At 39.3% G+C, this 12,580-nt stretch overlaps 1 protein-coding gene across 4 annotated transcripts in view; it reads right to left on the reverse strand.

Annotated features, from left to right (window-relative positions):
* Window positions 1-12,580, reverse strand: part of LRP2 (LDL receptor related protein 2) — a 176,802-nt gene that overhangs the window by 75,312 nt on the left and 88,910 nt on the right. For all 4 annotated transcript variants that reach the window (XM_065561806.1, XM_024114865.3, XM_065561805.1 and 1 more), the window contains exons 33-37: window positions 6,577-6,720; window positions 5,466-5,575; window positions 3,994-4,171; window positions 2,421-2,634; window positions 442-681 (exon numbers count right to left, since the gene is read on the reverse strand). In XM_065561806.1, coding sequence (XP_065417878.1) covers window positions 442-681; window positions 2,421-2,634; window positions 3,994-4,171; window positions 5,466-5,575; window positions 6,577-6,720 — 886 coding nt within the window. The remainder of the gene's footprint in view (window positions 1-441; window positions 682-2,420; window positions 2,635-3,993; window positions 4,172-5,465; window positions 5,576-6,576; window positions 6,721-12,580) is intronic.

Consider the following 12,580-nt stretch of genomic DNA (forward strand, 5'->3'; position numbering starts at 1 on the left):
ATCAATTTACATTGCCATGGTACTCTTTATATGTAAACATTCAGATAAGATCATATAACTGGCTTCTCTGTTAATGTGCAGAGCATCGTATTATTATGGCTCCGTAGTTCAATATTTAAAATAGTGTATGAGAATATTAAACTAATAAAATCTGATTATTACAGTGTGCTAAAATTAAACTCACAAACTACATCTGCACAAAGAGGTTGTCTTCTGAAAATTTAGGCCTTTATGTGGAGATCGGTACATGCCACTGAATTTTATACATACCTTACCTCCATGGCATGATGTCTAGGCAATATTCTTATTCAGTATATTAGTCTTGTTGTTAAATACTCCATATGTCACATAAGCAATCACCAGAGCATTACAAATCTTTAACAGAAAATGACCACAATAGGCATAAAGAGATTTTTCTCATCTACTACAATCTTCACATACCTCTTCCTGCCAACGGCACCATGGCTTCAGAGTGATCAGATGTCTCTAAGCTAAATCCTTTAATTGCGGACAGCATGGAAACAATTACAAAGGAACTATATGGGGAACAGGTCCTGTTATCATGATTTAGCTGGAAGCCAGTGGCACAGGCACAGGAAAATAGTCCACCAGGCACAGGCAGACAAAGCTGCTGACAAACTCCAATATTGTTACTGCAGCCATTTGAGGAACCAGCAGAATCTGTGTCAGAAAGAAACAGATGCATATAAAACCTCAATAGTGCAGCTGTTCGTTATAAACTCTCATTGTTCTAGAATAAAATGTATACACGCCACAAGCTTATCAGGAAAGTGACTAATAACAATAAGCAGCAACAGTAAGAATCTTAATCATTTTGAACTGTGGCAAATAAATATAAGCGTTTGGACTCCTCTCACCTAAGATGAAGAGAACTTCAGTAGAGCATGTTTTTTCAGGATCAGATATGACGCTCATATAAATTTGAAGCAAACTAGCTCATGAAATTCCAGAATGAATTTTTCAGTTAAAGTTACAGCTGTAAACTTACTGTAAAAACAGATGCGACAGCAAAATCCTAACTGGATAACCACACAACTAATTATTAGAGCTGGGAAATGCCTCATGTGATTGTCCTCAAATAAAAAAAACTAAATTTGCTTTGCAAATATTCATACCCCTTTGTGTTCTGTTCCTGAGAATATTCAAGCAAATGAAGTTATATCCAGGAATGTTTGTGAAAACAGAATTTTACATGACTATCAGAACATTCAGAGAAACTGAATTTTGAACTCAGAAATACATTTCCACAGAAACTTACTTCAATAAATTGTGCTCTTTCAGTCAGAAAACAATGACACCATCATCTGACCAATTTTTCTTATGAAAATTAACCACATGGATTGCATTTCATATTTCAATACCAAATAATCTAATAAAATACCAAGATTTATTCACAGAAATCATTAGGGAAAATTTTTGAAAAAGGACAAACATATTGGAGAAAACTGAAAACTGCTCATGGACAATTTGCAAGTAGAAAAGGATGCTAAAATTCACAGCAAAATATTATTCACTGTGAATTAATCAACTAGTTTTACAAATTACTTGAGGACATTTGAACACAGAAATTAATAAACTAACTAGCAATGAGCCCAACATCAAAACTAGAGCATAACACTGTTAGACATTGTGGAAGTTCAGATCTCAACTATACATGTGAGAACGATCTCTACAATCAGTCAGAACTCCCTGCTCTTCCAGAAAAAGTTAACACAGACTGTGTTAGTACAGAGCAGTGAAAGTTCATGTACCTGCATTATTTCCATACCATACTACTAGAAATCATACTGAAATCAAAACTAACCCTAAACTACATTCACACATTTTAAGGCCAGAAAGGACCATTATGATCATCTCCTCTGAGGTCCAATAAATATCTTGAAACTCTTAAAATAGAGATACCTACACAAGAACAATAGAAATATTTGAAAATGCAGTAACATTAATTTGTCTCAGAACTACAAATACAAAACAGCACTAAAATGTTGTGTTAAAGACATATATAAATCCTACTGCACATCCCATAAGTAAGTTCATGTTTTATCAACATACCATCAAAGCTGGCAAGTCTAAAATTAGCCCTACTCACTTAGTTTGGTTTCAAAGGAATGCTCTTGTAGAACATGACTCTTATATACTTCAGTAATCTGACTGAAAAGAAATGAGCAGACAAATACTGTAGAGCTGAGGAATGCGACTATACACTTCTATGCACCTGCATGATGTGTAAGGATGCTCTCAGAAACCGAAACCACCACCTGACTAATTTATGGTTTGCGGTTTGCCATGCCATCTTGTTGGCAATTTAATAACGTTTCAGATTCTTGTTTTCAGGATGGTAGATTTTTCAAAATTTAGACTTCCTGACACTGCCCCTTTAAATTGTAGCAAATACTCACTGTCTCTATAATACACTCGTAGGCACTTCAGTCTTGGAACATTGTCTCTCATCACGACTTTGTTCGCTCCAGTGGACTTGTCAACCCGCTCAATGACCTCATAGTCTCGATCAGTATAGTACAGAAAGGAATCATAGACAGCGATTCCCCAGGGGTGAGAGAGATGAAGAACCAGGGTCACACGATTTGTACCATCCACATTGCCTTTTTCAATCTAAGAGATCAGTTAGAATTTCATTAGAATTTTATACATGCTGATAAACTCTTTCTGTGAACAGAAATCTATGCATTTTTCTCAGGTTTGGGGCGAGAGTTGGGGGGTGGTTGGTTTTTTTTAAGAACTATTCTTTTCTTTCCATTAAAATTTAACAAACTTGTCATTTTTCAAAACAGCTAATGACAATCTAAAATAAAAGCCAGTTTGAGAAAAGAAAAAAGATATAATTATATAAGAGCAAAATTAATGTTAGTAAAAATATTATTCACCCATGTCTCATTAACACACACAAGTACACCTCTACCCTGATATAACGCTGTCCTCGGGGGCCAAAAAATCTTACTGCGTTATAGGTGAAACCGCGTTATATTGAACTTGCTTTGATCTGCCTGAGGGTGCAGCCAAATTCATGTTATATTGAGTCGCGTTATATCGGGGTAGAGGTGTATTTTCATCTACTTTATTCTTTTTCTTTTTTTTTAAGTGGGCACCACTACCCACAGTGGTTCTCAAACTTTTGTACTGGTGACCCCTTTCACATAGCAAGCCTGTGTTTGTGACCCCCCCCCCTTAAAAACACTCTTTTTTACATATTTAACACCATTATAAATGCTGGAGCAAAGTGGGGTTCGGGGTGGAGGCTGACAGCTTGCGACCCCCCATGTAATAACCTCATGACCCCCTGAGGGGTCCCGACCCGCAGTTTGAGAACCCTTGTGCTAAAGGATACACTGTTCAATAACACTGGCAGAATGGAGTGAATAGTTCACACCTTTTCTCTCACAAACTTTGATGTCATTCATTGAAAGGCTGTTCTAACTAATGCCATCCTGGACCTCCCAGGTACACTCCTGACAGTTATGAATCAGAAAGATATGTTCCTGCTCCCACTGAGAGATTCCTCTGGACTCTGCCTGACTCACAGCAGCATATATGAGCAGGATATAGGAGCCCTTGAGGGTTCAATTGTCCAGTAGTTAAAAATCACTGGAGGAAACACAATGGCTTTTTTAATGTTATGGAACATGTGAGTGCACACTCTTCCATGGGGACACTGGATAAACACTTTATTTGGTAAACAAGAGTACTGTATCTTCCCTATACCCAAATGCTGTTTCAGTACCCATGGAAGGAGAGGCACAAAAGGCAGTTAGGCATTGAACTCTCATTGAAATTCTAAAAAGCAAGTTTCATTCCAGTCCAGCAGCTACTGTATAGTGTACAAATCAGTCATATTTGGCCTGCAACTTTTAGTCACATGATTATTCTCAGTTAAATAAGTGAACTACTCATGCGAGTTAGGGCTGCAGAAATGGGCACGCAGATACTACAGCAACAATATATAAAAATTCATACCACTCCCGTGCTTGTGACAGCCCAGTACAACTTCTGTTCCTTAATGTCAATGGTAATAAACTCTACATGGTCAAGGTTACCAGTGAAGAGGGTTTTTATATCTGAGCCATCCATGTTTGCACTGGCAATCTTTGCTGGGACCCCGCTGTCAGTTCCTTGGTCTGTCCAATACAGTTTCCTGAAACATATGTTATCGCAGCAATTACAGAAGCAGGTAAGAATCTACGGCCCCGGTTCATCAAAGCATTTAAGAATATGCTTAAGTCTACTGTGCTACTCAGCAAAATACTTCAATATGTTCTGAGTAGGGATGGACTGCTCAATCAGATCCAACAACATGTTTCACTTTATCGGAACATTGTCATGTTAAAGATACTTTAAGAAAAAATATTTCCTTTCCTGAACCACTCACAACATCTTAAATTACTAAAACTCAGCAAATGTTTAGAATCTAACAGAGATAATTTCCATTTTGCAGAGGATTCTGAGATTTCAAAATTGGGTTTGGAATGAACTAAACTAAAACCAAAAATGTCTAAGGCTATGTCCACACTGGCAATTGAATGACAAAGCTTTTGTCTTTCAGCGGTATTAAACACTGTCTCTCCCCCTCCACCCCCCCCCCCCAAAAAAGACAAAGTGCCAGTGTGAACAGCACGTTGTCAACAGGAGTGCTCTCCTGCCAACGACACAAATGCCGCTCATTAGGGGTAGAAGATTTTTGTCGCCAGGAGAGCCGACAAACAGTGACTACACTGCATGACTTTTAGCGACACGGCTGTAGAGACACAGCCAGCTCCGGGATCTAATTTACTTTTCAATGTTTATGAGGGTTTTTTTTGTATTTTGCTAGGCTTGATCAGCAAAAAAAAAAAAAAAAGAATAAACTTTTACCCAGAGACATTATCTTAATATTTATAATAAGGACTAAAATGAAGAGTTGCCATTTTGGATGGGGGAGGTAAAATCATGTTAACATCATGGTAGTTAAAATGTGTGAGTTAACATGTTTTCTAACATGGTGCCTTTTCCCATTGTAGACAAGGCCCCAGACAGTCATCCTTATATCACTTTGCACTGGGTTGATATTTTGAAGGTTTTCTTTGCAGTCAAAATGGCTTGAGATTAAATTTCTTTAAATGAAAGCTGTGCTCCAAAATTCAAGTTATGTGACAATTAAAAAATAATCTGCAACTATGCAGCAATTTATGCATTCATGTAATTGATCGCATTGCATATTAGGCTCTAACTATAGTTTTAAAAGATTAACAGATTCAACCCAAATATAATTTTAAAAAACAAACTCTGTGTATGCCAATTTTATGCCTGCAACAAATTTTCATCGCCACCCATCATACAAACCCTAAAAATTAGGAGAGAAATAAAATAATTGAAAAAGTATTTACTATACCAAGCTGATATAACTTAGAAAATAAAGCATAAGTAAAGAAAAAACTATTTTGGAAACTTACCCTCGTGCTGGATCAACAGCCAAACCAATTGGCACTCCAGCTCCAGTAGGGGTACCATCATTGGTAATCAGAGTTTTTCTGTACTTTACTTCACCATGTAGCTTCAGTACCTACATAAATGTTTAGCACAATTAGGGTCTGCAATGTGGAATTGACAGTATAATTTCAAACTAAAACCTGGACAGCCTGAACCCACATAGGTCCAAGCTGAAGAAAAGGTTAACACAAGCACAATGAAGAAAAAGCACTGGGTTCTGTACTTCTCCAATAGGTTCTCTCCTCTGACAAGTACTTCTCCAACGAACTCCCTGTGATACTTAATTTAGCTAGCATAACTGCAAATGATTCCTGTTCATAAAAGTCACTAAAATCCTTACTAAACTGCTTCCATTCTTCAGTATAACACTAGAGGTGTTAAGTGAGGTTCAGGTTGATTTTATGCTGCTTTACAAAATATTTCTTTTTAACCTGTTTAAAATTAGTTTCCTTTTAATTTAATCACATGCCCCCCTTTTATTATTCTGGGACAGAGAAATCCCTGATCATCCATTACTCCTCTCCTTTCCACTCTAAATAACCCTGGTCTTTTTATCCTCTACCTACTTTCAAGCGGCTAGTCTCTTGTGAGCCACAACACACCAAACCACACCACAGCATTTAGGACCTGAACTTTCTTTCATTGCAGCCAATGGTAAAACTCCCACTAATTTCAGTAGGCATAGGATGTGGAGCTTAGACTTTAATGCAGAACTGTAATACATCATTCCACTCTAGTGTCTTGAGGATTTATCAGCATCAAACAACATCAGAGAGCTTACTGATTTGAAGAAAAAATAGATCTGTGCACAGGTAAATGGATGCTTCTATGAAGTATTGCTTTTAAAATCACATTGGCTATATACATATGTCCAGATTCGAGTTTGATTTATTTAGTTTGATACTTTAGGCAACTAAATTTTGTATTTTTTTCTGTTTTTTGTCCTTAATACTCAGTTTTAAAATAAAGCTGCTTTATTTCCGCAGAATGCCTTGCTGCTTTGAAGCTGTATGTATGGCCTCTGAAAGAAAAATTCAGGCTTTCACCTTTAAATTGTATTTATCAAATAAGTACCTCAACTGACTGTGTGCCAGGGTTACTATAATACAGGTTTGCAGATATCCAGTCTAAAGCCAAACCAATAGGAGCACCAATAACAGCTGCTGGAGCAAATACTGTCCTGTTAGTTCCATCTGACTTCGCCCTGTGAATTTCACCCTTGGGGAAAAAAGATAAGAAAAGTGAGAAAATGTCGAGGGCAATGTCACAAAGAAAATAACATATTTCTTCCTCTTCACAAGAACTTCCCTCACGTGATACTAATTTGCTTAGGAAAAAGCAAATCCAACACAGCTAGTAGAATTTATATGTATATGCACTGTACAAAAGAGCTTCAAAAATATTATTTTAAATCTTAAAAGCTACATTATATAAAGAAACATTACTACTCTCTATCCTGACTGGAGGATGTAAAATTGTTATGCTTAGAATAGAAGGTTGGAGTTTATATCTTTCACAGTTATATATAATCATACTATGGTATGAACAGTTTATTAGGAAAAACTCAAGAAAGGTCTGTGATAAACATCTCTGATACAGTTTAAACACAATAAAAGAAAATTATGTGGTCTTTTCCCCAGTATAACTTTTTAAGATTTGTACTTTGAAAACAGTTATAATGTCAGGAAACTTGACTAAGTTTATCCCAGTGATCCTACCCACTCTTGCTCCTGGAGTGTAAACCCTATGGAATCTCCAACACTAGTTGCTATCTTTCTGTGGATGACACTTAGGGCAAGTCTATACTACAGCGCTACATTGGCGCAGGTGCACTGATGCAGATGTGCCAGTGTAGCACGTCTGCTGAAGGAGCTCTATGCCAACAGGAGAGCGCTCTCCCATCAGCATCATTACTCCATCTCCGTGAGAGGCGGAAGCTATGTCAGCGGGAGACCATCTCCCGCCATCATAGCACCAGTGTGAACAGCACTTAAGTCAATCTAACTTACGCCACTCGGGGGGGGGTGCTTTTTCACACTCCTGAGTGACATAAGTTACTTAAGCGGTAAGGTAAACCGGCCCTTAGGAATGCCTTCAGAGACACATCCGGAAGTCTGCTGACCAGACAGGGATCTGCAGAGCTGACTACTATAACTGCTCTGGTTGATTTTCTGAGTTTACTTCAACTTTACAGAACTTGTTCAGGGATACAGTAACTCCTCACTTCAAGTCGTCCCGGTTATGTTGTTTCGTTGCTGATCAATTAGGGAACATACTCATTTAAAGTTGTGCAATGCTCCACTCTTACATTGTTTGGCTGCCTGCTATCTCCCTACGCCCCCTCCTCCCCACAGCCAGACCCCACAGATCAGCGCCTTCCCCCTCCTCCCCCTGGCAATCAGCTGGGCTTGCGGCGTTTTGGGGGCAGGAGGGAGGGGGAAGGAGCGAGGACTGGGCGCACAGGCTCCCCCTCCCTCCCCTGCCTCCCCAACGCCGCAAGCCAGCTGATTGCTCTGGGCAGGAGGCGGGGGGGAGGGAGGGGGAGCCTGCATGCCAAGTCCTTGCTACTCCCCCCTCCCTCCTGCCCCCTAAACACTACAAGTCAGCTGATTGCCCCAGGCAGGAGGGAGGGGGGAGGAGCAAGGACTCAGAGTGCCTTCCCCCCCTCCCCTGCCTCCTGCCAGCAGCAATCAGCTGGCTTGCGGCGTTTAGAAGGAAGGGGAGGGAGGAGCGAGGATGCAGCACGGGAAGTAAAGGGGGAGGAGCTGGGGGGGGAGAAGAGGCAGGTCAAGGATGGGGGCTTGGGGGAAATGGGCAGGCTGAGGGTTGAGCCCACCCACCCCTGGTGCTTGCAAAGTAGAGGAAGCTGCCACTGCTGCGCAATGTGTTTCTCCTAGCCTATAGCACCTTCAGCTTCCTTGCCTGCCTCATCTCCAGTACCAGTGGGCTGGGCCTGTGTGGGGTAAAGCAGGGGCACCTCCCAACTATAGTACTGTACTGTATGTACAGTATGTTTGTAAACACACAGCACGTGCACACTACTCCCCCCAGCGTAGTATTAAATTGCTTGTTTAAAATCTCATCATTAACGCAGGCATTCTGACAGCAAGTATCTTATCAGCTGCAAAGGCTACCGCTGTGTGGATACTGGGTCAAATTGTCATAAGCAGGCATAACTTCTCTGCCTTCAACAGACTGGTACCTGCTTAAGCCAAGTGGCATATCTCCACAGTACTGCTAGACAATTAATCCTCCCTCAAGTCACTATGTCTATGGCAAAGGGAAAAGCAAGAAATAATATTATTTTTCGTACTGTTTTCTAGTCTCGTTTTTCCTACTTTAATATATTTTTCACAGTGAAAACACTAGTCTTCTATGACAAAATGCTGGCTTCCTACAGATTCCCTCGTTTGCTTACTTAATGCTCCAGTAAAGGATCTACATTTTAAACAGAACAATAAATTAATTTCTTTTTTATTGTTCGCAGCAAGACTTTGTATTGCACATTCTTGGGGAAAAGGGGCCTTCTTCTGTGGAATTGGGATATAGTGAACTATGGACTGTCCTTCAATGGAAAAGCTTTCACACCAAGTACAAGAGAAGAGCCAAAAAGAGGACAGGTATTTAGAAATTCTATCACCCTTTTTAGCACACTCAGAGAAGGAAGGCTCACAAGCCAGGAAGTCATAATCTTTAGCCAGGTTCTTTGACTATTAACCTGATGCTGAATAAGTAAAAAGTAACGTACAATGTCATATGTTAACATTTTATTGTAACTTCACCTTAATAAAAAGCTTAAAAAACAAAACACTAGTCTTCAAGAGCCTGGTAGATGCTTATTATATATTTATTCATTTATCCACCTAAAGTTACCTAAGCACCTCACAGACATATAATAAGAGAGGTATCTGTTATGAAGTGTTTACAGTCTAAGGAATGGAAGGTAGACACACAGGGAATAAGTAGTGTGAATGGGAGTCCATGGTTATAAGCAGAGGATAATGAGAATTCTGTGATAGTGCTGCACCTATCGTGGTGGTGTGTTGAGTGGGTGTGGAGAGGAGGGGGGTTCTTTGTTTGTTTTGGTTACTTTTAATTATTTTATTCAAAAATTGTAATTAAGGGGAATGGGTTGTCTGTAGATGAAAAAGCAGAACCTGGGGCACAAAATGAGGACAAGAAGGGTCAGGAAGAAAATGGAAAAGGAACAGAACCAGGTGACGGCAGACTGCAAGCTTTGCCTTCACTAGGAAAATTAGTGCATGTGTTTTTGCACCATTGCTACCAGCATTTTATGTACTAGTGTAGATGAGGCTCAAACATTTTTACCATTATGTCTTCCAATCCTGAGTAAATTAGGACCCGGGTAGTTCTCCATCCATGTAGGTCCCCCAGCAAAGACTGTAGTGAAGACAGGGCTCAGGTATTTTTCCACCATGTCATCTAAGCTTTCTACAAGCAGAGTTGGACAACAAAGTGGGAATTACCTAAACTCTGTCTATACTACAGCCTCAACTGTTGCCACCATGGAGGGAGAATTATAGCTACAAAGTATGCTAAGGTAGGCAAAGCCCAAGGGACAGAACCAAAATGGGGTGATAAGAAAGAATGGTGGTGTAAAAAAGGAACATAAGGGAAGTGTAGGCAATTTGCTGACACACTTAGATCTGAGAGAAATGCATATTATAGAGAAGAGTCCATGATGAAAAGACTCTGTATGTGCACCATGGGTGTCTCAGTCCTGTCAGGACTGACAATGGCAACAACCAATGGCAATGGGGACTGCCCAGGAGGCCCACTTGGAGGTCAGGGATCTGGATTGGGGGCATATCATAATCACCCTGAGTCCCTTTGCCCAGCTGGGGCTGCAGACTCCAAATTAAATATAGTATTAGCAGAACTCAGCCTGCAGCTGCACCTGGAATTTCAGCTGCCACTTATGTGAACTGATACATCAGCCTACAGCCTTCAGGTGAATTGTTAGACTTTTGGTAAATTTCAGCTGTAGCTGCCAGCTGAGAGCTGGCAATGAGCTTTTTCAAACAGCAGCTAGGATCAAATTAGACTATTGAACTAAGTATGGTTTCTCTACTGAAAAAACAGTCTAAATAAATACATTTATTTAACAATTCCTGGCAGTTAGGAACTATGATGATGGGAAAACACAAATCCATTGTTCGATGACTCTGAGAATGTTTCAAAAGGAATTATTTTAAGTCTTTTTTGACTTAAAAATTGATAACTAAATTTTTCTGACATTTGAAGACATGGAGCAATAATACACTTCCAGAAGAGCAGTGCTGGATACACACATTTCTCAAATAGTTGTGGACGCATGAGCACTCACAGGTATCTAACACATACAGACACCCAGGATAACACTAACACACACACACACACCCCTTGCCATTCATTGCTGCGTGTGATAAAATATATATTTTTCCTTTTGACCCAAACTGCCAAACTTGGGCCCAAAACCAGCAAGAATGTATATACATGTTTAACTATACATGGTGTGGGCCAGATTCTTCCCTGGGCCCAGCTGCCATAGCGCCATTTACTTCATTTCAGCTACGACAATCTATACAGGTTGCGGATCCGGTTCACAATGTGTAAAGTTAAGTACATGCGTAAGTCATTGCAGAATGAGGCCCTTAGTTCCCCATGCTCCCAGGCAACTCCCTAGCTTGAAAAATTCAGATCAGAGGGTCTGGTCATATTGCTCTGTGAAACTACCAACATTATGTTTGAAACCTGAGATCTTTGTGAACAACAGAGAATTTGAAACTTCGATGCATAATGAACTTTTGTAAAAGGACGGGCGACAAACAAAGTTTACTGAACATGTACCAAACAATATTTTGTCAATTCATCAGCAAAACAATATTTTTCACCGTAAAGAATTAAAGTATTAGAAAACTGGCTTTGTAGTGATTGAGCTCTTTCAGTCTATTTAGCTTAACAAATAGAAGGTTAAAGGGTGACTTGATTACAGTGTCTAAATGGAGAACAAGCACCTAATAATGGGCTCTTCAATCTAGCAGAGAAAAGTATAACACAAGCCAATGGGTGGAAGTGGAAGCTAGATAAATTCAGAGTAGAAATAAGGTGCAAATTCATAATGATGAGAGTAATTAAACATGGAAACAATTTACCAAGGGTTATGGTGATTCTCCATCACTGACAATTTTTAAATCAAAATTTAAATATTTTTCTAAAAGATCTGCTCTAGGACTTATTTAAGGGAAGTTCTATGGCCTGGGTTACACAGGAGGTCAGACTAGATGATCACAATGGTCCCTTCTGGCCTTTGAATCTATGGATCTATGAAATAGCTGCTATTTTTTTTAGTGCTGAATAAATTATTTAAAATGAATTATTTATTTAACTAAGGTAGCCACTTTTTTCCTCCCAGAATATCTGTGAGGCGATAACTACCTTCTCACATTTATTATGGGCTTGATTCTGCAAGGTGCCGAAAGATTCTGCATATGCATAAATGTAAGCACATGAGTAGTTCCATTAACGTCAAAGAGACTACTCGTGCTTAAAGTTAAGTACATGCTTAAGGGCTTTGCTGCATTGGAACCAGGGTGTGCAGCACCTTGCAGGATCAAGTCCTATCGGAATTTGATTAACATCTATTTGATTTTTATTTTATTTAATGCCTTCATCATGAACATTAGAAATTCAAGCTGTGTTGCTTACGTGTGACCAAATTAGAGTATAAGCACTTCTGCCACAAAAGCATGAGCATGTGAATTTAAAATGAGGTTCTGATCCTGCAAACACTGGTGTATGTGTTTAAACAAGCAAAATAATCTTTGCAGAATCAGAGCTTTGGTTTTCATGAATACTTGCTCATGAAACTTTGAAAATCACCTTTTGCTACTATTTTTTCCAGTAAAATCTGATTGCTTGAAAGGTCCTTAAAAAAATGGGGACATAAAACATAGCTGAATCAAATTAATTACAAAATTAAATACATATTTACAGGGAAAACTTGCATTACTAGCCCTATTTTTAGTTTCTTTCCTCCAGAACATCTTTTTTATTTTTGAAGAAACCTGCAAAAAAA

Source organism: Chrysemys picta, chromosome 11, assembly GCF_011386835.1.
Source record: "Chrysemys picta bellii isolate R12L10 chromosome 11, ASM1138683v2, whole genome shotgun sequence".
Lineage (NCBI taxonomy): Eukaryota > Metazoa > Chordata > Testudines > Emydidae > Chrysemys > Chrysemys picta.